Below are 27754 nucleotides of genomic sequence, written 5' to 3'. Positions count from 1 at the left end.
AACCGTGTCCAACTGCCAGATATGGAAGCTGAAGCACAGATAGCTACAGGATCACACAGTGTAGGCAATGTAGGACTGAATTTAGGGTTCCAGACTCGAAAGTCTGAAACTTTGTCACTGAGACATCTGCCAAAAAAGTGTGAGGAACCTGATATGTAGTAATGGAACATTATCCACATACAGTCTCTCAATGTTCCTGATAGCTAATTTTCTATTAGTAGTCGATCTTGGTAGAGGATGTCAAATTAGCAATCTGGCTTGAGGAAAGATTATAATTTCCCACAATCCAATCCTCCACCTTTTACCAAATTAACTTTTCTCAGATGTCTTCATAAAGGAGATCGCATGATAGATCATGCTTAAAGAAAATGTGAAAAAAGACCGGATTATAACTGGGGGAGACCACGAAGAAGAAATTGTGTGCACTAATAACAGTCTTTGTCATGGATAACAACAAACTGGTCGCTTGCTGTTATTGGCACAATGCATATTGGGCCAGTTACCCTTTCACTGTTTAAGGCATGCCAGATTTCCAGCCCCTCAGGGATTGTGAAGCGTAATAACTTCGGACCTTTGAATCCCAGCACCAACCTTCATTCCAGAGTACTGAGTTATAGTGAGTTGCCAGTGTATAGTAACTTTATTGATGCATTACAATACTGTCCCTCAAGAAACAATGATTGTTCATAATGACCAACACACAGATATTAGAGGAAGTTAATTACCTTCGGTAACGCATAATTTGGTATGGACTCTATACCTAGCCGTCAGACTGGATCCGGAAATGTTTTGTGGGCAAAAGTCCTGGCAGAAGAATGGGGCGTTGTTCAGATCTGTGTGGCATCAATTAATCAATCAATCAAGGCATTTGTATAGCGTGCTACTCACCCGGGAGGGTCTCATGACGCTGGGGGGGAGGGGTCCGTCACTGCTCGAACAGCCAGGTCTTGAGCTGCTTCCTGAAGGAGAGGTGGTCCTGGGTCAGCCGAAGGTGGATGGGAAGGGAGTTCCAAGTCTTGGCTGCCAGGTAGGAGAAGGATCTTCCTCCGGCGGTGGCTCGGCGGATGCGTGGTAAGGAGGCGAGGGCGTGGCTGGTCGATCGTAGTTGGCGGGTGGGCGTGTAGAAGGTCAGGCGGTCGTTGAGGTACTTTGGGCCCAAGTCGTGGAGAGCCTTGTGTGCGTGGGTGAGGAGCCTGAACGTGATTCTCTTGCTGACGGGGAGCCAGTGCAGGTCTTTCAGGTGGCCGTAGATGTAGTTGTGTCGTGGGATGTCCAGGATGAGTCGTGCGGAGGCGTTCTGGATGCGTTGGAGTCTTTTTTGAAGTTTGGCTGTGGTTCCGGCGTAGAGGGTGTTCCCGTAGTCCAGTCGGCTGGTGACGAGTGCCTGGGTGACGGTCTTCCTGGTTTCGTTGGGGATCCATCGGAAGATCTTGCAGAGCATGCGCAGGGTGTTGAAGCATGAAGAGGAGACGGCATTGACTTGTCTGGTCATCGAGAGGGAGGAGTCCAGGATGAAGCCGAGGTTGCGTGCGTGGTCCGTTGGTTTGGGAGTGGTGCCCAGGGCAGGGAGCCACCAGGAATCGTCCCAGGCGGAGGGCGATGATCCCAGGATGAGGACTTCCGTCTTGCCTGAGTTCAGTTTCAGGCGGCTGTTCTTCATCCACTCCACACCGGATGGGACATGCGCGGTTCTCTATATAAGCACTACCCCAATGTGCTGACATCAGATTCTTTTAGCAGTTGACTACCCACACCAGGAGTGCAGAGCCATGACGAACACGGATTACTGGTGTGGAAAACTAGGGCCCTGAAAGGGGAACAGCCCTGTCCCTAGAAATCTGTTTGCAGAGCAGGGACGATGGGTGAGCTGGTAAAGATCTCTGTGGCTTGACAGATTTTCTACTAAATAAGGCGTCACTGAAGGTAAGTAACTTGTTCATCTGATAGAGACTTCTAACTGCAGATTTCTTACCGCAGAACAGATGCCCAAGCAATACCTCCCGGAAGGGAGTCTGTGAAACAATTCAACACCAAAAAGTCCAGCAGGACTGAATGAGCAAGATGGCCACCCTTATGGACCTGACTGTCCAGGCAGTAATATGTGTGCAGAGAGGGCCATGTCGCAGCATGGCAGATGTCCAGGAGGGGACTCTGCATGGTAACGCAGTGGTCGCAGCCTTGGATCTGGAGGAATGAGCACACAAGCCATCTGGGGGTCCTTCCTGGCCAATGGGTAGCAGATTTTAATGCAGAGCACGATCCACCAGGAAATGGTCCATTTCTGCACAGCCTTTTCCTTTTTGTTTCCGGCACACCCCACGAAGAGTTGGTCATCTACCGGGAACTGTTTTGAGCATTCAAGGTAGAAAGACAACGCTCTTTTTGGGTCTAGAAGGTGAAGTCATAGGAGAGAAGTGGCGGAGTGTAAAAAATAGCAGGGCGATGGACTGGCTTACATGAAAGGGAGTGACAACTTTCGGCAGAAATGAAGCTCTAGAGAGAACTAGCTTGTCTGGGTATATGCTCAGGTAAGGAGTCTTGGATAACAGAGCCTGAAGCTCACTGACACTCCAAGCATATGTTATTGCCACCAGGAGGGCCGTTTTGATAGTAAGGAGCCTGAGAGGCCAACTGTGCAACCAATTGTGCAATGGCTCAAAGGGAGAGCACATCAGAAAAGTTAAGATCGGATTAAAGTCCCACTGAGGCATGATGAAGGGTGCAAACCTTTCAGGAACCTACTTACAGCAAGGGAATTTGAAGAGGAATGGCTGATCAGGCAATCGTAGAAAGGCTGAGATGGCAGAAAAATATCCCTTTAGGGTGCCAAGAGCATCCTGCTGGGCAAAAGAAAGGATAAAGAGACGAACCTGAGAGAAGGGAGCAGAAAGAGGGTCAACCTGTTTCTCTGCACAACATGCCACAAACTTGCCCCAATGCCAGGCGCATACAGTTTGGGTGGAGGGGTGCCTGGTTGCCCAGATAACCATGCAGACCTCGGGTGGAAGGTCGAAAACTGTCAACTGTCACTGCTCAATCTCCAAGCATGAAATTCAGTCTATAGCCACAAGGATGACTTGGGCCTGGTCGTTCCTCACCTTCTTGAGAACTTTGGGCAGGGGTGGTATGGGCGGAAAGGTGTACAGGAGGCCTGAGCCCCACTCAACATGAAAAGCATCGCTGAGCAAGAGACTCCTTGGAAAGTCCAGCGTGCAGAACTGCTGACGTTGCATGTTCTCGTTTGTGGCATACAGATCTAACCAAGGCTCTCCTCACAACTGAAAGAGACCTTGCACCACCTCTGGATGAAGACGCCAATCGTGATCCACAATGCATGTTCAGCTGAGTGTGTCTACCCTGCTGTTCAGAGAACCCGCCCGGCATATGTCCTGACGTTCCAGCCATGTCCAGAGACACAGGACCCCACCCTGCCTTGTGTACTGCAGTACCACATAGCGGTGCTGTTGTCCATGAACACCGGATCGCCTGGAGCTCCAGTAGGTTAATGTGGACTCTGTATTTAGATGGAGACCAGAGGCCTCTGATCTCCATCGCTCCCAGATAGCTGCCCCTTCCCAGGAGTGACGCATCTGTCACCACTGTCAGATCGGGTTGGGGAAGTGAGAGGAGTCTGCCACTGACCCAATCACGGCTCTTTAACCCCCACTTCAGGTCTTTTGCAGTTCCCTCCAAGATGTTGAACCATGTCAGAGAGATTCCCCTGATTAGGCATCCACTGGAAATTCAGTTCCCACTGCAGAGCTCACATATGCCAGTGGGCTAGTGTCACAAGCAGGATGGAGGAGGCCATGAGACCCAGCAGACTGTCAGCTTCACCGAAATCCAGGATAGTGGCTGAAACATCAGTATTATATCTTGAATATGCTGGACTTGCCCTTTAGGAGAATAGGCCCATGTCTAGAACAGCCCCGATGAAAGGGAGCATCTTAGAGGGAGTCAAGTGTGACTTCAGGACACAGTTAGTGACCGCCAGCGAGTGCACGAGGCCCGAAGTAGTCTGGAGGTGGGAAACGACGGCCTAAAGTGAGCCCGCCTTCTACAGCAAGTCATCGAGATAGGGGAAGACTGGCATCCCTTATCTCCGCAGATGAGCTGCAGCCACCGCCATACTAGGTGAACACTAGATGGGCGCTGGTAAGGCTAACAGCAAGCACCACAAACTGAAAGTGCTTGGGCCCACCGTGAACCACAGGCAATACCTGTTGACAGGCAGAACGGGAATGTGGAAGTATGCATCCTGCACGTCCACTGCTACCATCCAGACTCCCGGGTCAAGGGCAGACAGAACGTGAGCAAGTGTGAACATTCTGAACTTCTTCTTGAGGAAGAAATTGAGAAGGCACTGGTCTACGATGGGGCAAAGGCTTTCCGTCGTTCTTGGGAACCAGAAAGTAGCGGGAATAACAACCACAACCTATTTCTGGCGTCAGCACCCTCTCCATGGCTCCCTTCGCCAAGAGTGCCATCACTTCCTGATGGAGCAAAGGGAGATGGTCCTCAGTCAGCCTGTTGCAAGTGGGTGACACAGGAGGAGGGGTAGTCACAAAGGGAAGGGAGTAGCCCCTTTGGACAATCTGAAGAACCCAGTGGCCTGATGTTATACACCTAGCGGGGCAGGTGATGGTTGTGAGAAGTTGGCCTGGTAAATGCTGTCCACTAGTTATAGTTGGCACCCTGTACCAGTCCAAACAACCCCTTATTGGTTATAGGTTAAAGACAACCTTTAATGAAAGCTATCCTAGTGGTAGCTATGGAGAGTAGCCTTCAGGCTAAGTCTTGAAGAAATGTAAAGCAGCTTACTTTACCAGTCTATAATCTCTCGAGTGCCTAAATGAAAGACAACCACACCAGGTATATATATATAAAATATATGTATTTATTACTAAACACACCCTCCTAGACTCTTTATGAGACTAGAGGTCAAAACACATATGTTACACTTCAAATATTACAGTAAAATAGCGCAAATACACGTCAGGCCCTATGGGCGAGCTAAACCATACACTAAAATAGTGGTATAAGAACCACGACTTAACTAGACACAAGGCCTAGAGCCTGTAGAATCGCTGGGACCCCCAAGGAACCACCCAAGGTAGTGACACAGGGGACCCACGGGGCCGTGTGCAGTATGTGAACACAGCCGCGAGCTCCTGTTAGCTTCTATGGGGAAAGTCGCAGTTAGATTTTTAAAGATTAGGGACACTTAGAAACAAATCAGGACCAAACCCTTTGGGACTTAGGAAGTTCATTGGCCAACACCCACGGGAGCACTGGAGTACTCGACTTACCTCACCCAGGGAAGCCGGGTGCATAGGTGTCAAATGGTGTTGGGTTGCGTCGTCGATTTCAATGGGAGCTGGCAAAGAAGTGCTGCTGCCGGGGAGATGCGAAGTGTCCGAAGAGATCCAAGCCTGGATCGAAGTCGAGAAGAACCTGAAAGCAGAGGGGACAGAGTCTGGGTCACTAGCCGGTGACCAGGAAGGCGATAGGCGGATGCCCACCGATGTCGGGTGATTTCAGGTGAAGAGGGTGAAGCTAGACTCTTCAGCCACGAGGACCAGGAGGCGTCGATGACGACCAGGAGCAGGATTCAAGCTGTCCAACGAAGAATGTAGAGTGCTGCAGTGTCGGTGCCCGGATTGGACACAACAAGCCTTGGCAACAGCAACCCACGCAGGAAGGAGAAAGATGCTTCAGTGCAGACCAGCAAGGTCTGTGGGACTCACCTCTTGGTAGGGAGTCTGGGCACGTCTGGAGCAACCAGGGAAGCCCAAGTTAACCCCTCAGGGAACCACCAGTCGACGGACCAGGGATCGTGAAGGGACCTCGAGACGAAACACAAAATGGCGGCCCACTGGGTCACTCGGGGTCACTAGGCCGACAATCTTCGGTGGATTCCGTGCTTGAGGTGGGGGCTACAAGACAGCCCAAGCACGACCTCAAGAGACTTCGAGAAGTCCACGCACCTGCAGAAGTGCACGGTGACCAGGAGTTCCGGTTCCACGCTACTCACGAGGGCTGCGGGTCTCAGCTTTGCTGGGGACTCGGGTTGGTCTCCAAGATGTCTGGAAATCCTCTTCCTGGGCTACAAATACTTCGGAGTCCGGCGGGAGCTTCGGAGAAGCAGACCGACAAAATTCTTCGTTGGTGCCTGCCAAGCAGGGGAGTCACTCCTTGACCCCAAGGGAGATTTCTTCAGTCCTCTAGTCTTTAGTAGAGCGTTGAAGTTCCAGGATTCAGCATCAGAGTTTTTTCCAGGGACATCTAGAGTTCTGCGTACAGAGGTTCCTTACTTACTTCCTTACTTATATCTAAGGCAGGGGTTGGACTAGCTCTGGGAACCCACCTATGGGAGGGTTTGGAAAGAGGGGTGGCTATACCCATTTCCTTTGTCCAGTTTCGTGCCAGAGCAGGGGCTGGAAGCCCCTGAACCAGTTTGAGCTGGACTATGCACAGGGACATCAAATGTGCCCCCAGTGCAGGACTTCAAAGCACTCAGAGTGCTCCCACCCATCCCCAATACACATAAGCCTGTCTGGGATGTGGTTACACCTCCCTGTGACAGGAAACCTATGGTCCAGGCCTCCCCTGCCGGAGTTTCGGTCAGCAGCAGGAGGCCAGACCTGTGTCTGTGGCTGCAACATTCATTTTGCGATGCCAGGGCTCTATTAGGTTTATACCAGTACTGCCATGTCTCTCCCTCTAGAAGGGTGGGATCATACTCCCACGCCAGTTACTGGTGTGGGGGTATGATTCCAAGGTGTTTGATACCAAACACGACATGTTTCCGTGCAGCCAGTCCAAAGTTAGCATTTACCATTGGGTTAATATGCACTTAAGAGTATATGGTCAGGCTGCACCACTGACTACCCCGGAGAAGAGATTCCGTAGGCTGCAGAGGGGCTCAGCTCATGCCTGGGCACTCGCTCACATATAACCAAGCACCCTGCCTTCAGGATTGGTAAGGCCTGCCATAGGGGTGACGTACAAGTTACTTACCTTCAAAACGATGTATCTGGTAGAGACGATTCTAGCCACAGAATTATCCCCGGGCGTGAGACTGGACCCGAAAAACTTTCTTGCCCAGAATCTCTGCGTGCCGGGGGGCGGTACCTCCGCGCCGACGTCTTCCGCGGGCGTGACGTCATCGAGGTCACATAAGCCCCACCCCAGCACGCTGACGTCAGTTTGTTTCGGAGAACTTTTCCGCACCATGACGCGGAGCCATCACAACAAAACTGAGGAGAGCATGGGAACAGTGTGCGAAAAAAAACAGAGAAACAAAAAGAGACAAAAGGTGAGGAACAGCACCAGTTGGCACCGCGGAGCCAGGAGGCTCCAACAGGAAAGCCAAAGCAGGGAAAGAGCAGAGCACCTTTGAGGAGCAACTGTGCAAGCCAAGGCGATAGCACTAGTTAGCACCAAAGCACCAGAATGCCACAGCAGTAAAGCCACAGCAGGGAAGTGCAAGTACCACACCGTGGAACCACCGTGGAAGCCAAGGCGACAGCCAGTCTGGAGGCACAAGCATGGGAAAGTGCCGGAAGAGAAAGAGAGAGTCTGGAACCACAGACCACAGCAGAGGGCCACAAGCCCGGAACAGAGGAGCAACAGCAATCCACCCCCGCGACTAAAAAGTCAAGGAGGGCCAGAGCCCCTGAAAAGAGCAGGAAGCCAAAGGACAGGCAAAAGAACCCCCAACGTAGAAATGGTAACAACAAAGAGAAAAAGAGAAAAAGCAGGCCCCCACACTGGAGAGAAACCAGCTGGGGGAAGCCCGACCGCATAAAACAAAAAAAGACACCCACAGAAGACAAGCCACCGAAAGGGAGGCGAGCGCAGAAAACCAAACTGAGGGTCCATGCAGAACGGGGAGGAAGGGCGGGTCGTGAAGGAATCTGCGGCTAGAATCGTCTCTACCAGATATATCGTTACCGAAGGTAAGTAACTTGTACATCTGATAGAGACTACTAGCCGCACATTTCTTAACGTAGAATAGATACCCTAGCTATACCCAGAGGGGAGGAGGGCCTGCGAGAGAACCTCCCCACCAGGAGAGACCCAGAGCCCCAGTAGGGCACATGACACACCGCCCAACACCCCGCAAGGGTAGACAGCACCCTAAAAGCCTCAAGGAACACAAGGACCACCTCGAACTCAGTGAGAAGATGTAGAACCAGAGGCAGCGCCCACCGTAAGAAGCACATACACAGAGATAGAAAAGAGCTGAACACACCCCGGCCGCAAGCAGCGGACAAGGCCACAATGACTCCAACGCCAACAGCACAGGTGGAAGAAGAAAGGCACCGTTACGCAAAGCCCCAGCGGAACCAGAGGCAGGGGCACAAGAGAACACATCAAGACCACAACGTTGGAGAAGAGCAAGCTAGCCTGCACGGGCATGCGCTGCCAGCAGCAGGCAACACCACAGAACAACGCACCCAGGACAAGTCACACGCCAGCCGAAGGCAGAGGCCACAGAGGGCCAGGACACACCCCAAGGGAGGGGGCGGGCCAGAAACACACACACTGACCCACGAAAGAAGGGGGGGGACCGGCAGAAAAGAAGGAGAGAGAGAAAGAGAGGACGGACCCAAGCCGGCCACCAGAACACAGAAGCCTAGGAAAGCCAACCCCTCTGGAGCACCATACAGAGGACCAAGCCGAAACACAGGACAGAAGTGCGGAACTGCCACAACACGATGCCGCAGACAGCAGGCAAGACCGGCCAAGCGACGGGGCGACAAGGAGAAGGACAGACTGAGCGCAAGCTGCTCCAAGACAGCCGGCAAGAAGATCGCACCTGCGACATACCGTGACACCACGGAGAGCAAGGAGCCCGAAAGGGGGACCACACCTCCCCAGCACAAGACAGAGCTATGTAAAAGCTACAAGTACCCCACATAGGGTAGGTTATTTCCCAAGAAACATGGGAACACCTCTTAGGAAAAGATTTCCGCAGCAGAGGACAAACAGAAGACCTGCAGAGAAACCCACAGACAGCTAACCAATCAGCCAATAAAGAAGACACAGAAGGCCTAATCTCAGGGCCTACCGGGCTTACCGACAGCCAAAATCACAAGTCAAAAAAGGGCCGGGCCAGCAGCCAACAGCAACAACGGGCCAACGAAAGGACCCTAAAGGTACACCAACCACACAGAACAAACAGCCAGGGCTACTCGTTACTAGTCCCCAGGAAACAATGGGAGAACACCTCCCAGAACAAAGACCGACATCCAGGTCACTGAGGAGGAGGAGGAGGAGGACGAAGCCCCGCAAGGAACCTCTGAATGGCAGAATACGCAGGGGCGTGAAATAAAAGAGCGCGATCAAAGGGAAAGTCAACCAGCCGCTCCCTAACGTTCTCAGGGAAAACACTATCCCTCAGCCAAGCATGGCGACAGAGGGCCACTGAAGAAGCCATGGTGCGACCAAGCACCTCCGAAACGTCCAGAGCCGAGCAAAGAATAAACGCCACCAGCTCCCTGCCATTCAACACATGGTGCCGCAGATCAGCGCAGGCACCCTCCTGAGAAACGGAAGACAGAAGAGACTCCGCCGAATCCCATAAGCAAGAAGTGGCCCTGGCCAATACACAAAGCGTGTTAAGTGCCCGCAAGGCAGCACTGGAGGAGGCAAAGATGTTGCGCCGATAAGAATCCACCCACCGGGCCTCCCCAGACGGGGGAGACACCACCGATGGCAAGGAGGGAAAGGGCGGTCTGCGAAAGAGGGCCCCTGGTAGAAGGGTGGAAGGAATGGCAGACAGGATCATGCGGAGCAGGACAGTGGCGGTGCAGAAGCGGCTGGGGCACCGGGTCCCCCGTGGCAGGACGCCCCCAGGCCCCCAAGAGAGAATTATGGCACGAAGCCTCGAAGGGAAGAAGCAGCTCCCGTCCACCAGAGCCCTTCTGGAGAACTCCTGCAAATGATCCGTGGGGAAATGGGCAGCCGGATCATCAAAGCGCAAGTTCCCGCAGCTGTGGAGACAGCCCGGGCGAAGGCAGCAGTCTCCTCCGTAGAGCAACGCGGTGGGGAAAGCAATTCCTCTGCGGGCGACAGCTGTAAGCTAAGCCGGCCGTCTCCCAGCCCAACCGGAGGAAGGAAAGGCCAAGCTCGGAATGGGGGAGGGGTGACCGACGAGTGGGGAACTTGAGGCGCCTCCGGTGAAGACTGCGGGCACGGCGAAGAGCCATCCTTGGAAGACGCTGGGGAAAAAGCCACAACGCGGCGTCCCGTCTCCGGAGAAGATGAAATAAGCAGTTGCCAAACCTCTGGAGAAGAGGGGACGTCCGAAGACTAATCAACTACACGGCGCCGGCACTGCGCCGTAGAGTTCGCCACCGCATCAGTTCAACCTCGACTGGCGCCGAAGGGGACAGCGAAACGACCTCTGCCACGACGCGCGCCATGGGAGAACGGGGAGGGGTCGGAGCCGGGGCGGCCAAGAACGGCGCCGAAAAGGCATCGACTCGACCTCCGATGAGGCAGCCGCCTGAGTGGAGAGGCGAGGGGGGCCTGTGAACGTCCCCTGCGGCGCCACACAGGCCAGCAGCCGCTGGCGCCTGAGCGGCATCAGCTCGGCCTCGGACAAGGCCGCTGCCTGCCCAGAGGACCGAGGGGGACTCGAGGGGGACTCGAGGACGAGCCTCGAGCCCCGGTAACCTCCCGCGACACCACAGGGACCCCCCGCGGGGTTTTCAGCGAGGCTGAGGTGCCGTGGTCTAAAGGAGGGAACCCCGGAGGGCCGCACCAGACGGCACCACATTTCCAGAACCTGGAGCCGAACCTGCCGGCGCTGCTGCAGAAGGCCCCGCACACGGCAAGGCATCCGCAGACGTCCCAGGAAGAAGAGGAGAAGAAGGAAGAGCCAAAGAGGCCTGCATCTGGGCTCTGGTCGCCCCTGCGCCGGGGAACGGCGGGTAGGATGGCGACGCGCGGGGCCGCACAACCCATGGAGAACCCGCGCCCCCCACAGACCGGGGACTGGGCCTCGGGGACAAACTGCCAAAAGGTGAGCGACGCCCTTGCGGCCTTGGAGAGGGACGATGTCGGAGACAGAAGCGGCGGTTCTTGACGCCTTCCACGGGGGAAGGACGCGGCGCAGACGCCGACCTGGACATGTGGGCTGAGAGGAGTTTCATCCGGCGCTCCCGCCGGGACTTCGGCTTCATCTGCTGACAAAACTCACAGTCCGTGGTGCTCCCCCATACACCACATACCGATGGGGTGAGGGTCCGTCGCCGACATCTGGCACGCGCAAGATGAGCACGTCTTGAAGCCCGAAGGCATTCGCACACTGCTCACAAGAAAACGTAAAGCTGGGCAAGAAAGTTTTCCGGGTCCAGTCTCACGCCTGGGGATAATTCTACGTTAAGGAATGTGCGGCTAGTAGTCTCTATCAGATTGATAGGTTACCATGTGCTGTGTTAGGTGAGGTATAGTGAACCTATACTTCAGTAAGGGGTGCAGGCACCACATTACCCAGGCTGCAGTAGCAGACCTGTGGAGAAGTGTGGCTCACTGGTTAGAGTAGGCAGACCTGGAAGCAGAGGTCAGCCTGGGACCAGGGTTCAATTCCCGGCTCGGCTGGGTCTTGAGTCCATAAATTGTCCATGGACTCGATAATTCTCGCTCCAGTGCATACTCGATTCATGGGTTCACACTCTGCGACTCTGGGCAATAGCTTGCTTAATCTCCACAATGGCCCCTCGCGGCAGGATGCCTGGCTTTCACCTTGTGATGCCCTGCTGGGTTATCTCACAGGGGAATACCAGGACGGGTTCCTTAAGCAAGCGCTTAGAGACCGGTTGGTGATTTGCGCTATATAAATATCTGTACATTTACATTTGGTGTCATTTGGCAGGGGTGGCATAATACATGCTTCAGCCCCTGGTAGGCCTCTGGGGTACCTATGCCCTGGGTACACAGTTTACCATATACTAGGGACTCACAAGGGTACCCCAGTATCCAATCTGGAGTGTACCTAAAGTACATGTAATCAATTTAGAGAGGAAGCAGCTAGCCTGGGGCCCTGAATAGCAGGGTCCCAGCCAGACTAAAGTCGAAAAACAGTGAAACACCTGCAAAAAGTGGGGGTAAACATGTGAAGCAGATACTACTCTCCTACACAGGTGTATCCTGCCTCCCACTGGGTGCCCATGATGGTAAGAGGTCAAACTAGATGTGTTTGGAGGTTGCGGCTGCTGGGGGAGTGGTGGACTGGCCCGACCACTGGTTGCCCACCCACTGGGTCTTTGGGTACCACGTCCTAAGCCATGCAGAGGATGGGAAGCTTGCACGCCGTGGTTGCTAGGCTGGTAAAGACATGGCTGGAAGCCCCTTAACCGTGTAGTTCCTATAAATCTAAATAGGATATGCATGTTTAGACAACATAATCTGTGGGATTGGTGTCCAAACTGATTCCAGAAACCCCCACCAGGTATGTTCGCCTGTATACCTAGCTAGCTCACAGTGCCACTGTAAACTCCTCTAGCCAAGGAGAGAATAGTTTCTGCCAACCATGGAACATGACAACCCTGTCCCATCAGGGATCGTGGAAATAGTACAGTACTTTTTGCTCAGTCACTCGTGCTCACTTTGTCTCCGAGAGATACACAGAATAAACGGTGGGGACATTTTCAATAAGCATTTATTGAACCAGCGTCATTCTAGTGTAAAATATGTGTGCTGAAACAACCATAAGACAGAAACTGATATAAATGATTATTAGCACCAACAGAGTAAATGGGTGGTAGATTTCTACCATAGTGCTCAAACAATGAATCTATGCAAACATATGAATACATAACAGTAAGAATATGTACTCCTACGATGCGGACCCTCACTAGATGTACCTAAATGTACCTAGCATGTATATGTATGTGTATAGCCAAGAATCCCCCTAGGATATACCCAACCCTATTACCTGGCGTTAGAGAATGAAGGACCCCGTCTTGGTATCTAGATGGACACCCCGCTAGGGATGCCGGACCACTGCGTGTTTGAGTTTCTACGTGCAAGAACCTCAGCGTCTCGCGTCAATGTGTCAGCATGGAAGTATTTCTCCTCTGCTTGACCCAGCAAAGATATGGTGCTTATATACCCAAAAGGTACCCTTAGGGGTTCTACCTTGTTGTGTCATGTTGGCCGAGGATGACAAAAGGGATAACCCTTATACATAGTTATTATGCAGAAGATGCAGTAGATGGTAGTCCTTTTGTGTTTCAGAGAATGCTCATGCATAATAAACGAGGCAAGTTTTCGGAGAAAACCACACAACATTTATGTAGCACCTGACTAGGTAAAAGGTCAGCACAAACCTGTTATGTAGTACTATTGCACAGCAAATGTAGGTGAAAGGTTAGGTGACTAACTAGGCCTATATACATTATAAATCATAACACCTTCAGAGGCCATGAAAAGAGGACTGGGATTGGGGAGGAGCCATGGAAAGGCTCAAAGACCTGGCCGTAGCTCTGCTATCCTTGAAGTGCTCCAACACGGAGTCCTTCTTGTATCCATAGAGACAGGAGTCAAAGGGCATGTCCATAAGCATGCCCATAAGCGATGCATTGATATCCCAAGAAAGGCAGTTCTCAGCCAGGCGTGGCGCCATAAGAACATCGGCGCTCTGTCGCTCCTGTTCTTCCCACAAATGAAATCGTGAACTTTGCTGCATCTCTCCCATCAGACATAGCTTCGGACAGTATGGCTCGGGTGTCCTCTGGGACCATGGGTAGCACCTACACAACCGAATCCCACAGGGCATGGGAGTAACGACCCAAAAGGCACGCACTGCCCAAGGTCCGCAGTGCCACGCGGGTGGAATAAAACACTTTCTTTCCTAAGATGTCTGGCCTCTGGGATTACCTACCCGGCAGGGTGGTAGGGAATGTGCCAGGATTTACACAAGAGGTGGAGGCTTAGGGTGTTGTAGGAGGAAGATGGGGTCCCCTCGGATGGGGCGGTGGCGGGCACTTGTTCTCCTCACAGGGGATCCTGTGCAGGGTTTGGACCAAGTCCCCAGCAGAACGCCTGTAAGGACTTCATTAAATGGGAGAAGCAGTTCTGAGGGGGTTACTCTCGGCTGAAGCACCTTCATCAAGATGTTAGTCTTGACTGCCACCGGGAGTGGGCTTAGTTCCAGGACCTCGGCCGCCCTTCAAACCACCATAGCAAAAGAAGCCTCCTTCTCTGTAGCTACGGTAGGTGGTGCGAGCATGTCAGTATCTGGGGAGGTGTCCAGTCCGCTGGCATCCACCAATTCCTCAAACCGGTCCATGTTGGGGTCTAGGGACTGGTATTCTTCAGGGTCTAGCGAACCCTCTCAATCTTCCCTGAGGCACTGCCTAAGAGAATAGGACTCCGACCTGGAAGGCATGGCTCCGATCGGCATCAGAAGATGCCCCTCTGGCTCCGTGTCGGAATGAGTATGGGGACGATGCCGCCGGGAGCATCAGCAACAGTGCCGGGAAAGGTTGAGATGGTACGACCGGCGTCAGTCTGAATCCATTCATGGATCCAAATGGCTGGACTAGAGCAAGGGGAGAAACTGCCGGAGGAAAACCAGTGGGGCCTCTTACGAAACCTGCGGGCCCAAAGGTGGGAATGGGCCACCTAAATATGAGGTGCAGGGCCTCATAGAACTCTCAGAGTTGGGCGGGGGTTGCTCGGGCTCTAGGAAACTCGGGAAGGCATGGAGCCGGCCCAGGCTCATCCATGGAGCCAGGCCTCAAATGAGAATGCTCCCCGTCTCGTCAGATGAGTTTGAAGGACAGGGTGAAGTCTTCAACTTCTTACTCTTCCTGCCCTTGCAGGACTTATCTGAAGACGACTTGAGAGTGTGACGAGAATCTTGGGCTCCGCAAAGAATTCTAGGACCTTCCTTTCAACCGGGATCAAGATCGTTGCGACGTTGCATGTCAGGTAGCAAGAAGCTTGAGGGAGCGCTCCCTCAAGGCCTTGGGGTGCATGTCGTGGCTGTTGATGCAGGTCGCTGAGTCATGGTCTCTCTTGAGGCACCAGAGGCAAACAAGGTGCAGGTCCGTTACAGATGTCTGCTGGCGACAGGTGCTACAGGGCTTAAAGCCGGCCTTCGTAATCGACATCCTGCCACACCAGGAGAAAAATCTCAAAATACTTCAACAAAAAGTAAAAAAAAGAGGCCTGTCAAATAATAACTAGGGGGGGGGGAGCTCTCTCTGGATCCGCGCTGACTGGTGAGCCGAACCATGCCACCTACCGTCGTGTAGGGGACCTGCTCACAAAAAAAATTCGGATCCAGTCTAACGCCTGGGGATAATTCTAAGGTAAGGAATCTGCAGCTAGAAGTCTCTATCAGATACATAGTTTAAATGTATACTTCTTTTTGATCTTCAGGAGTTTTTGTATATCTCATTTGAAGCTCTTTCACTGTAAAGTAGTTTCTGCTGTGCAGGTCACTACACCATAAAACTTAATTTTATGACAGCTCTTTTTTATAAGTCTTGATTTTGCAAAATGGTTAGCGCTGAGCAATATTTGAATATAATTGGGAAACAGAGGCTCTGAGGTCGCACTAAATCTGCTGTGTGAGAAGTGTTGGCATTCAATACATTGTTTATTTACACCATATCCCCAAGTTTCTCTGCAGGAATATATAAGCACTAGGATTACCTCTCGTAGTCTTGTCTCCAGTTCCATAAGGCGGCTCTTCTCACTGTGTTCCTGGTGGGTTATCCTCTCTAGCTGTTCTTCCAGTTTTTGGTTCTGAGCCTCCATCTTCCCTGCCTGTGTTTCTAGATAAAATTTCTGCTGCCGTAGCTCTGAAATCATCTCCTCCTGAGCTTTCCTGGAAGAGGAAATCAAACAAGTCGAGATGAGTGACAATGGTAAGGTTAACTCAGAAAATGTTCCTAATAACAAAGGTTGACGAGTAGAGGTCAAGCTCCACAAAATATATATTTCTTAGAGAACACCGATTCAAAAATGAGTTATGCCATAGATATTAGATAGCTATGTATTAAAACATGCTCCTTTAATAGTAGAAATATTTGTTTTTGAAGGCAAATACAATTGCTTGGTAACCAAGCATTTCTCTATTTGTTTATTGTAATTTTCAATTTACAATAAACATAATTAAAATTGATCAATGTAATCACTAAAAACAATACAATAATACTACACTGTATCTAATAAAAACAATGAAACTAAGACCAGCGGAAAATGGAAGTCTGATGGAAAGAAAATAGGTTAAAGAAAGATCTCCCTGGCCAGTCACATATATTAATTACAGTTTCAGGTATACTAAATATCACTTTCCTATTTAAATATATAAGAAAACAATGAAGGGGTGGAAATGACTGAAAATAAATGGTCCAGTTTTAGCAAACATTAAAATGAATCACTAACTTATATTGCCCTTGATGTTAGAATGGCATTCACACACACACTAATGAAAACGGAAACAGTCATTAATAGGTGGAGAGAAATATCCGATATATTCACTGGTAAAATAATATCCAAGCAAACCCAGAATGTACATTCCAATATGGAATACATTACATAAATACATTAAAAGTTAGATAAAACAATAATCCAGATAATAAAACCCCTCATGGTTTTAAAGGAATCACTGTACAGCAGGAAAATGAATAATCAGCTCCAAGAAGACATCTAGAGCCATAAGAGTTTTTTTCTTTCAACAGGTCTGATAACTAACTGGACAAAATTGAAGAAATCCCCAAAAATGTTAGACGTTTATACTCCAACTGCATTCTTTGGGTCTGTTTGGAAGAAGACGACACAGAGAAGAAATATTTGCAAGACGCCATAACTCACAAGTTGAACAGAAAGGGGGCATGAAGGTCAGTGGTATCCAAAAACAATTAGTGTAATTGAAAGTGGGAAGTTAATTTCTTCTCATGAAGGCCCGCAGAGTAATTCAAGTTTATGCAGCAGACATCATCATACCGTCAAATTTTCCAAGAAAGCAAAGTTCAGCAATTCCTCAAAGTCAGCTCTTTAGAGCAGGATGGTAGGCAGTGGTGGGTAGGCTAAGACAGCTAGCTGAGCCATACCAAGTTATTAAGCGTTTTAGTCATACTCTGGGTAGCAGCGGGGTATACACGTTTTGTCTGTCATGACTGTCTAAACACTTTTAAACAATTTCTTAAGGAATAGATGGTGCAGTTGTGCAGCAGTGGCCAGCTTCTACTAAAGCCAGGCCTTTTTTTTTGGGAAGGGGGGGGGGGGGGGGGGTTGCCACCATTAACCTGTAGATAGTTTTAAGGGAGACAACCTTGCTGTCTATTTTCCAGTTTCTCTTAGCTGTAACTTTCTCTAAGAGTAGAGCAAACAGAATATTGTTAGAAAATGATAGATATGCCATTGGTACCATGAAGGAGCTAAATCTGTTTTGATGTCAAAGGCACTGGAAACAACCTCATTAGTATCAGCCGTCAAGAGGCAGGAAAGAAGAAAGTTAATTGCCGCCTGTAACTATAGTTTTAGGACAAGAACTTATACCAAAATGATTGGTCAGGCCAAATCAGGATATAAAACAGCAGGGTAGGACAAGTTTAGCTGCAGTACATAAACACCAAGAGATCTAACATCAGGGGTAAGAAGTCAAACCAGATAAATATATATATTGCACCTATTTCTGTTTGTTGACAGTCCCCATTTAGTCATTCTAAATTGTAATGGATTTTGCATTATATATTAATTTGTTTCTCAGAGGTCTAACTGTGTTTTCTATGAATCTTTGGATTTCATTTTTCAGATCCCTGTTCTGTCCAATTCCATACCTTTGTGTATACCTCTTACTCAGTTTAAATATGAAAATGAGTTACTTACCTTTAACTGCAGTTCTCCAGTATTGCTAATTGAACCATTCCCGTCATCGAAGTGAGAGGCCTACGGTATCCCAATAAAGCAGTATGCATCATTACCATAGGCCATAATGGCAATAAAGTCACTTTAATAGCTTATCTATGTCCTTTGTTAAAAAAAGGAACAAAAACTAAAACCAATTAGGTGACAGCACACTGTAGAATACTCCCAACAGAGGCCAAATACCTCAGATTTTCAAGATGGAATATCATCATGTCGAGCTATAAGGGGAACCTCTCAGGGGAGGAGAGTGGGTTGCATGTGAATCTATGAAAGATATCAATACTGGAGAACTGCAGTTACAGGAAAAGTAACTCATTTTCTTCTCCAGGATTGGATCTTTCATAGATGGTGGGTAACACCTTAATACACATCTATATATCTAAAATGTAGCTATTCTATATATATGATGAAACAATCATGTAGTATACATGTAGGAAGCTGGCTCTGTATATACGATACCAAAGTGAGGTATAGAGTGCACAGAGTCCAGTAGAACCCCAAAGGCAGGCAGGGGTAAAGCTAAATAGCACCTTACTCTCTATTTGTGGTAGTGTGATCAAGCAGTAAGGTTTTATCAGAGGACAGTGTTAAGCATTTGTTGTACACACTCAGTCAGCAAAGGAATTCATACACTCCAAGTCTGAACTTCAGACCAATTGTTTTTTGTAAAAAAATATTCTTTTAGTTATTTTATTTCCTAGATCCAAGCAAGCCTGGCACAGTTAAGTGATAAATACTTTGCAGTAAATATACAGTTGTAATACAGTTTGGATTGTAATTGTATATGCACTTTGTTTTGACTTACAGTATTGTTATTGAGAAATGCAATGCTTTGTAAATACAGTGCATATTCTTTTAATGGGCGTTTTAGTAAGATTACAGGTAAGTTGCTTTTGAGATTACTTTTCTTACACAGTACAGTATACCTGGAAACTACACTGGAACATTTCCTGTAAACAGGTAGGTAAAATCGTTTTTGTTAGTTAGTACAATTTAAAAGAATTTCTTTAGATTTTCCAACTCCACACTTCATAGCAAAACAGTCAATGTTATCCTATGGCGGAAAATAGTGTTATCGGTTTAAAGGTAAGTATTTCATTGTGGGAGTTGGTATTCTGGGGGCAGACTCAGGGGCCCCCAGGGTCAAGGATGTATTCTTGTTGCACTCTCAGCGGCACTAGGGCGGCCGGGTGCAGAGTGCTGTTTTGGCGTCGGAAGCCCTGTAGCTTTTAATGGGGAGTCTCCGGTTTGCAAAAGCACTGCAGGCTCGGAGACGAAGGTCCTCTGGGTGCGACCACCACTTCGAGAGATAAGTTGGGATGTTGGGGGTTGGTTAGATACTGTCGGTTGGGCCACCCAAGGGTGTGGCGCGTCAGGCGCAGGGGTGCCTTTTAGGGTCCGATCTTCTTTCCAGCTCCTGGTCGCGGTTAGGGGAACCTTCCGGATTTAGGCTGCAGGGATCGGCTGGAGGCTAGAGGCAGGTCAGGGAGCACCGGAACTCGGGTCAGGATCGCCGGGGAGACATCCTCGTGTTGTTTGTCCACTCTAGCTCAGGCCGTGGACGGCGGGTGCAGAGTGGGGCGGATTCGCGGATACCGGCCAGGCCCAGAGGTCAGAGATTAACAAATCCGGTGTTCACAGTCTTTGTGGTTGAAGGCAGGCAGGTCCTCCGGGGTTTTCGAGGTTGCTGGCTGCAGGACACACCGGGATTTCGCAGGAGCAGGTTCAAGGTGGAGACAGGCCGGTAGGACTTGGGCCAAGACAGTGGGCGTCTTCCTCTGGTTAGCTTCGGCACAGCTGTTTGGTCCTGCGTGTAGTTAGTTCTTGTCTGAGGAAGCAAGCTTCAGGAGTGCCCCTGATTACTAGATTTAGGGGGGTTACAGGTAGGTAAATAGTTGGGACCAATGGGTCCCTTCCCTGGAGTGGGTGCACCCCATATTAGAGCCACCCTCCAGTGGGAGGGGGGCATAAGACTTTCCTTGGTTGGCTGGGTCCCCCCCATCAACAAGATGGCGGGGACTGAGAGTTGTGCTTCACCTCGCCTCCCCCACCTGAGGAGTGGAGTTGACAGGGGTGGGCACCCCTCTCTTCCTCACTTGTTTTTCCCGCTGGTTCTCCCACCCAAAGTGGGGGTCAGAACCAGTGGGGACCAGTTGCTGAAAGCAGCAAGTGGCCTGGAGAAGCTCAGAAAGGCGGCAAGCCTTTGAAGCTTCCCCTTCGTGGACCCTGCCCATCCTGTGGAGGAGGCTTACCACCTCGTCCCAGGATGTGCATTGTTTTGGGGCCCCCAAGAGCAGCAGGCACACCACCAAGGGGTCCAGAAACAGGTCTGGTGGTGGCAGGTGAAAGCAGCCACTCAGCCAGGACACTAGTGATAGGTTTGTTTTCATCTCTAAGATGCCCTCTGTGTGCATTTTTCATTAAATCCCACACTGGCATCAGTGTGGGTTTAATGTGCTGAGCAGTTTGATACCAAACTTCTCAGTTTTCAGTGTAGCCATTATGGTGCTGTGGAGTTCGTAAAGACAAACCCCCAGCACCATATACTCTTAATGGCAGCACTGCACTTACAATGTCTAAGAATGGACTTAGACACTGTAGGGGTACAGGGCTCATGCACCTGTACCCTCACCACTGGTATAGTGCATCCAGCTGGAGAGATGACTGATCTATACCAGGGCAGTGGGTTGTAGGCATGGCACACAGGGATTCACTTTGTTCTGCACCAAGACACGCAGCCTGCAAAGGCAGTGTGTGTGTGTATAAAGGTACAGGGCCACTAAGTCTGGCACAATAAGTGCTGCAGCCCTTAACGGTCTTCCCTGGTCACAGTGCCCTGGGTACCTGTGGTACCATTTACCAGGGGCTGACCTTGCAGCCAGAGATGCCAATTGAGTCTAGGCTTCAATGCAGTTTTAGGGAATGAACATAGGCCCTGGGTACCTGTTTAACAGGAGCCCAGGGCACACTCAGTCAAAGCACATCAGCAATTCAGCAACAAGTGGGGGCAACCATGCAGAAAGAGGGCACTTTATACAACATTATATGAATCTATATATAAATATCAATAAACACCTCCATAAATAGAGGCTCACCTTATTGGAACAGATGATGTAACACCACCTGTCCTACGGCTGCAACACTGCGGTGCGTGGATTCCAGGCAGTAGTGCTGCGTGAATGTGTGGGTGCTCTTCCACATCTCAGCACGGCATATCTTTTCCAATGGAACGTCTGCAAACAGAGCAGTCAAAGTGGACACTGCCCATGTTGAATGCGCCCTTGCCTGGACTGTGCGATTTGCCAGCTTTCGAATAGCAAAACTGGATGGTGGCAGAAATCCATCTTGCAATGGTTGGTTTTGTGACTGAAGCACCCTGTTGGGATTGTTCATAAGACACTAAGAGTTGATCAATTTTCAGTATTTGTGTAGTACGATGTAAATAGAATTTAAGACATCATTTGATGTCCAAAGTATGAAGAGACCTCTCAGCTGGTGAAGCCGGATTCAGGAAAAAAGTACGAAGTATAATAGGTTCTTGGAGATGTAATTGTGGTGGAACCTTGGGAATGAACCATGGATTTGATCTGAGAAGCACATAATCATCAGTGAAACATAGAAAAGGCTCCTGTGTTGTGAAAGGCTGCATTTCACAGACTCTTCTGCGGAAGTGAAAGCCAACAGTAAGGCGACATTCCATGTAAGAAACCTCAGGTATGCTTTGTGGATGGGTTCGAAGGGAGGTTTCATAAGTTGGGAGAGTACATTCATATGCCATTACGGAGGAGGAGCTCGTACAGGAGGGAAAGTTCTGAATATTGATTATGAAATGAAATAAGGGTTTTTGTAGAGAGTCTTAGTGCTAGCTGTCGTCAATCTATACAAGGACCGTCGCAGTAGGTTAAGGCGTAGGAGCGAATACCCATGTTTTGAAGGCCATTCTAAACAATCGCAGGTTGCTTTGCTATCTGAGACTGATGGGCATCGTGTTCCATATTTTAGGTGCCTGGTGCAGAAAACTGCTGCCACCCTACTTTAACGTCCTAATCCTTGGGACCACCAACAGAGAGGCTGAAGCAGATCTAAGCTCTTGCTGTGGGGTATAACTCTTAATGTGTTGATTAAAGTAGGCTGACCCAGTCCCGTGCAGGGTCTTATGCAAGATGCTCAGGGATTTAAAATGAATCCTGGCCTGGACTGGTAGCCAATGCAGGTCTCAGATAGCTTGGCTAATAGGGCTGAATTTTGAGGAGTATGCGGGCCGCAGCATTCTGTAAAATCTGCAATTTGTGTATTACACTCCTTTTTGCTCCCAAGTAGAGGGCATTACAATAATCGATCTTGGAAAGTACTAATGCAGTGATGACTGTCTTTCTGAGGGCCATGGGGATTAAAGGTAAAATCTTAGGAAGAGCCTTCATAGTGTAAAAGCAAGCGGAGGTAGTATTATCACTTGGTCTGATAGAGAGAGCTGGTCGTCTATTTTGACCCCAAGCTTTTTAACTTGCTCGACAGGCAAAGGGCAGGACCCGGCTGCTTTCGGTCACCAGGTAGAGTTCCAGATAGAAGTGTCATTTCCAAACATGATCACCTCGGTCTTTCCGGTATTCAATTTTAAACAATTTTCCAACATCCAAGTAATAATGTGAACTCATACAGTCATTAAAACGAAGTGACACTTCCTCAGGTTTAGATACTAGGGACACGACTATTTGTGTGTCGTCGGCATAACATACAACTTTAAAACCATGGGAGCGTATGAGTTTGGTTAGTGGGGTGACAAACATTGAATAGGGTGGGGGAAAGTGATGATCCCTGTGGGACACCACATGGCAAGGCATATGGGCGTGACTTATGTTCATCCATCTTAATGTATTGCTCTCTACCGGTTAGATATGATCGAAGAATATCTGAGGCCTTGTTTGCAACTCCTATATTGGCCAAGCGCTGAATGAGATTATGGCGATCAACCGTATCAAACACAGCCGATAAGTCGAGTACAACCAGTAGTGCCTCTCCCCGACCCCCCCCCCCCGCATGTCCTCTGTGGCAGCGATCAGTGCAGATTCTGTGCTGTGACAGGTTCGGAAACCATGTTGTGCTGAGTCAAGTTTTTCATTTATCTCTATGTAAGATAGTAGTTCTTCATTGAGAGCTTTTTCCAGTACTTTTCAGGGGAATGGTAAGCATGAGATTGGCCGGTAGCTGCTAACCTCGATGGGGTCCAAGGTAGGCTTCTTCAAGATGGGTCTTACTAGGGACTTTTTCCAAATGTCGGTAAAAAGCCCTGCGCACAGAATGTTGTTTAGAAGAGGTGTTATTAATTTATTCACAATTATACTCGGTGCCATATGGAAGACCTTGGCAGGGCAGGGGTCCAAGGGGGAACCAAAGTCGCCAGATTTAGCTTCTCTACTCGGTCTACTGTTAGAGCATGGAACTCATGAAGGAAGACCTGCGTGAACTCATTGTCATGGTGAGGTTGGCATGATTTTGTCCATAATTTGCTATTCTAGAACTCATCATAGACTTTGACCACTTTATCACAAAAGAAGTCTGCTAGTTTGTCGCAGAACTGGCTGGTGGGATTTAGTGGGTTGCTGTTACTGAAATTGGATAGAGCAGAGACAGTCTTAAAGAGCTCTCTGGCTGAGTTCTTAGAGGCCATAACTTTCTCAGTAAAAAAAGCTGGATTTTGCTGAGATTATTGCATTTTTGTATATTACAAGTGCCTCATTGTACTGTGTTTTATCATTATCAGAGTAATCTTTCCTCCATATTCGCTCCTTGGCTCTACACTTTCTCTTTAGCTCTTTTAGCTCGACGGAGTACCATGGGGCTGAAAGTGCTCTGTTGCTAGTATGTATGAGGGTTTCTGGTGCTAACTTCTGCGCAGCTTGACTAATCCAACTATTAAAATTGCAAGCTGCTGAGTCTGAGTCAACATCTAATTGCGGCTCTTGGAATTGTAGGGCAATTTCTAAGTTAGGGGCATTTATTTGACTCCTGCGTCACACAAACAGAGCCTTGTTTTTCTTCTGTTCTCTGACGACTGATTCTGACAATAGTAAATCAAAGACTATAGCCTTGTGATCAGTCCAGATCAGAGGCAGGGTGTTCCTAAATTTCAATTGTGGATGGTTTGTAAAGATACCGTCTTGTGTGTGATTCCCTTTGTGGGTGGACTCAGTAATAATTTGTTTAAAGTCTAAACTTTTTAGCAAGTCAAATAAATTATTTGTGTCGCAACTTTCAGTGGACTCTAAATGAAAGTTGAGATCCCCGAGTATGGGAAAGTTGGCATGTTTCATACAAGACTCCATTATGGTAGCAATCGATTCAGTCAAACGGTGTCTAGGCCCTGGTGGTCTATAAATGAGTAGCCCATTGAAAACATGGGAGTTAATACATTTAAATTAGGGAGAAAGAGTCCGATGAACGTCTGTACCATGAGACTGCTGAAAGGTGAACCTTGACAGGTGCATGCACTAATCCTGATCTAGCGAGTGATAGGAGATAAGGCAGAATCTGCTCATGTGATGCTTTTAACAGACGTAGGTTGTTGACACAATGAACAGAATACGCTTCCATTTGACCTTTGTGGATTCAGCTCTTGCGTTGGATAGGATAGCTCCACAGTCCTGAGTAATGTCTAGGTCTTTGAACTAGTAGAATTCTGGAGTCATGCACAGAAGTGGAGAAAGGCTGGTTCCGGATGTAGGACCTAGCCCTGGTTCAAGGCCAACAGTGCTCACACAGCCGTGAATGGGATTGAACTCAGACGGCAGGAGGAGCTCGATAAACCAGGGCCACCTGGGAGCAATCAGGAGAGGCGACAACGTTGCATTTTCATTTTTTTGAGAACCTTCAGTGTGAGATTTAAAGGGTGCAGAGAGACCTAGCCGTATCCTTGTCTGTTTCTGGCACCAATAGCGCATTGTCTATGTTTCCCAAACAGTGTTTCCCAGTCGTAACTAAGATCTTCGTTTGCACTTCCAGCCTACAGAATGGGGCTTTGAGCCATCTCGGACGTCTCAAAACAGCTGCCCCAGCCAGTTGACAAAAGCCTGTGGAGCCAAGGTCCATTGCACAATCTATAATCTTGGAGGAATTGCACTCACCCTCCTGCAAAATGTGCCTTGCTTCCGCTTTCTTGTAGTCAGGCACTAGGTCAATGAGGCTGCTGCTATTGGACCACATCTGCAGATCATAATGAACCAGGATCACCGGAGAGTTGGCCGCTCTAACAGTGATGGCAAATATGGGGTTCTTCACAATTTAAATCCCCTCCTCGCAGATATAGCCTTGGTTGTCCGTAGCGTTTTTCTTAGCCGTTTAGACTTCTGCAATGCTCTTCTCTTGGACGCACCTGATTACCTTCTGCATCGCCTGTCAAGGGTGCAGATTGCAACTGTTAAACTTGCTTTGAACAGACCTCGGAAAGCCTCTGTATCTTTGGCCTTAAAGGAGCTACACTGGCTGCCATTTAAGGAAAGAATTAAGTTTAAATCTCTTTGCCTAGCCTTTAAAGCCTTTCATGGGCGAGACCCTGTCCCCTTGCAAAAGAGATTGAGAAGATATATTCCTAACAGATCTCTTCGAGCAGCATCTGCTAATTTGTTTTGTGAGCCCAAGTTTAGGAAATACAGGTAAGATGGCAGGACTTCTATGGTCCCTGCAACTAATCTCTGGAATTCACTTCCTGCCTCCTTAAGAGCCATGACAGACTTGTTAAAGTTTAGGAAGGCGCTCAACACCTGGCGTTTTCAAAAGTAACTGTACTGAGTTGTCCCTTTCCTTGGAGCTCTGATCTGTCTTGTCTTATGGTCCTTTCCTTTTCATGCATCACCTTTAACTGTTTTAGCCAGCGCCAGGACACCAGTTGACAGAGTGCTTTATAAAAACTATAAATAAATAGTCACTGAAGGGGATGGCTATGACTTCCTTACTTGTTCTTTGAAGTAATAGAGGAAACAGTCTGACTGCTTAACAGAAGCTGGGAGGTGGAATCCGGGCCATTAAATTCAGAAAACCCCTGATGTCCTCTGGGATAGGATCTGAAGTGTGTGGCGGTGCAGGCGATGGAGTGGGGATAAGGAAATCATTCCACTCACTCCGTAGAGGTTGAGGTTCCGGGATCTCGCCTTCTTCTAATGAAGAGGAGTCCTTCCCTTGGTGGCGACACTCTGTTGGACAGGGGTGTCATCCGGAGCGTGATCGGTGGAGAAATGTATCTTGGAGTAGCAGGAGAGGCAGGTTTAGGTGGTATTACTGTCTGCTGAGGTTCAGGGAACATTTTCCTGCAATCGTGCACCATGGCCTGCAAATCTTGGAAGAGCGACATGGGCACCTGTACCTCATCATGCCTGGGTTGTGGATGAGTATGATGTTGATAGTGCTCTTAATGATTCTTAGAGGGAGGGGCATAATAATGGTGATAATATTCTTCTTCCATGTCGTAGTCATCCTGGAGTTCTGACGGGCCTTGTGCTGCCCCACAAGGCCCATCGTCGTCCGACTCTTCCAGGTCTAATAGGTGACTTGGGGGAAGAGGTGAAACCTTGCAATGAGAGATTAACTCCGGTCTTAAAGTCGTTATTGTCACCTTTGTAATTGTATCATTGACGATGGTCCTGTCGACGATGTTGTCATCAAGGTGTCTGGCTTTGGCAGGAATCCCATCGACAGTGTTTCTCAACTGCGTTGTCTGCTGTAGCATCAATGTCGATGGTATCTTCATGAATGATAGGATCTTCGTTGATGGGGTGGGTGCGTCATCGGCTGTTGTATTCGCCGACAATGATCTCGTAGATAAGACGGTGGTGACCGTTGTCACTGACGATACTGCCGTCGATGGTGATATTACTGTCAACGGATCTTTGAAAGGAGTGTTATACCTCGTTGATGGTTCAGTAGACGAAGTTTGCTGATGTCACCCAGTCTTCACAGATGGAGGGATGGGTTAAGAAGAGGCCTCCTCTGTAGAGATAGGTTTTGTTTCTCCTTTCTAAAAGGTTCCTTGTGATGCGTTTAAGGCCTTCCTGCTCTCCTGGTCAGAGGATCTTGCACTTTTGTGTGACCGCACCGACGTGTCACTGTCTTCCTCAGAAGTGGTGTATCTCTGAGTTTTAGTCTTCAAAGCCACAGAAGAAGCCTCTCCTCACTATCCTTCAAGGTCTTGGATGAAAAAGTGTGACATATTTCGCACTCCTTTACCTTGTGTTAGGTAGGGGTAGAGTCAATAAACACAGTCTTTATGTGTGTCATCCACATGCAGCCTTTTCTTTCCACAGATTTTGCAGGATCTGAAGAGGCCTTTCTTGGAAGAATCAGACCTGGCAATTGTCAGAATAAATCTCATACTCTAGAGAAGAAAAAACCCGAGCAGAGCTCAGAGGGCCTCCCTTCACACGACGTACGATAGAAAATATGAGGGATTCTTCATCTATTGAGAGTATTCTACAGGGTGCTGTCGCCTGATTAGTTATAGTTCAAGTTTAGTCCTTTTTCTTTTTTTAAAAGGACATAGATAAGCTATTAAAGTGACTGTTCATAACCATAATAGCCTATGGTAATGATACATACTGCTTTATTATGGTACCGTGGGACTCCAACTTCGACGACATGAAATGGTTCAAGCATGTGAATCTATGAAAGATCCAATACTGGAGAAAGTTGATGGACTCAGTGTGCTCATTTCCGATTTAATCTATACCATTTTCTACCATCCTGCAGCTTATTTGCTGGCAGCTAGCTAATTTTCAATTTCCACTAAAGCCCAGATGTTATGCAAACTCACTGTTATCTCACATTTATCATTCAGTGTTACGACCAAGAGGTTGAAACTTGGTTTAAA

General features: G+C 48.9%; 1 protein-coding gene across 6 annotated transcripts in view; it reads right to left on the bottom strand.

Annotated features, from left to right (window-relative positions):
• Window positions 1–27754, bottom strand: part of CIT (citron rho-interacting serine/threonine kinase) — a 1313172-nt gene that overhangs the window by 614715 nt on the left and 670703 nt on the right. For all 6 annotated transcript variants that reach the window (XM_085636268.1, XM_085636269.1, XM_085636271.1 and 3 more), the window contains exon 22: window positions 15679–15853. In XM_085636268.1, the coding sequence (XP_085492394.1) occupies window positions 15679–15853 (175 nt within the window). The remainder of the gene's footprint in view (window positions 1–15678; window positions 15854–27754) is intronic.

The sequence above is a fragment of the Triturus cristatus genome, chromosome 11, assembly GCF_964204655.1.
Source record: "Triturus cristatus chromosome 11, aTriCri1.1, whole genome shotgun sequence".
Lineage (NCBI taxonomy): Eukaryota > Metazoa > Chordata > Amphibia > Caudata > Salamandridae > Triturus > Triturus cristatus.
The sequence above is the reverse complement of the archived record's forward strand: the minus strand, read 5'-3'. Positions and strand labels throughout refer to the sequence as shown.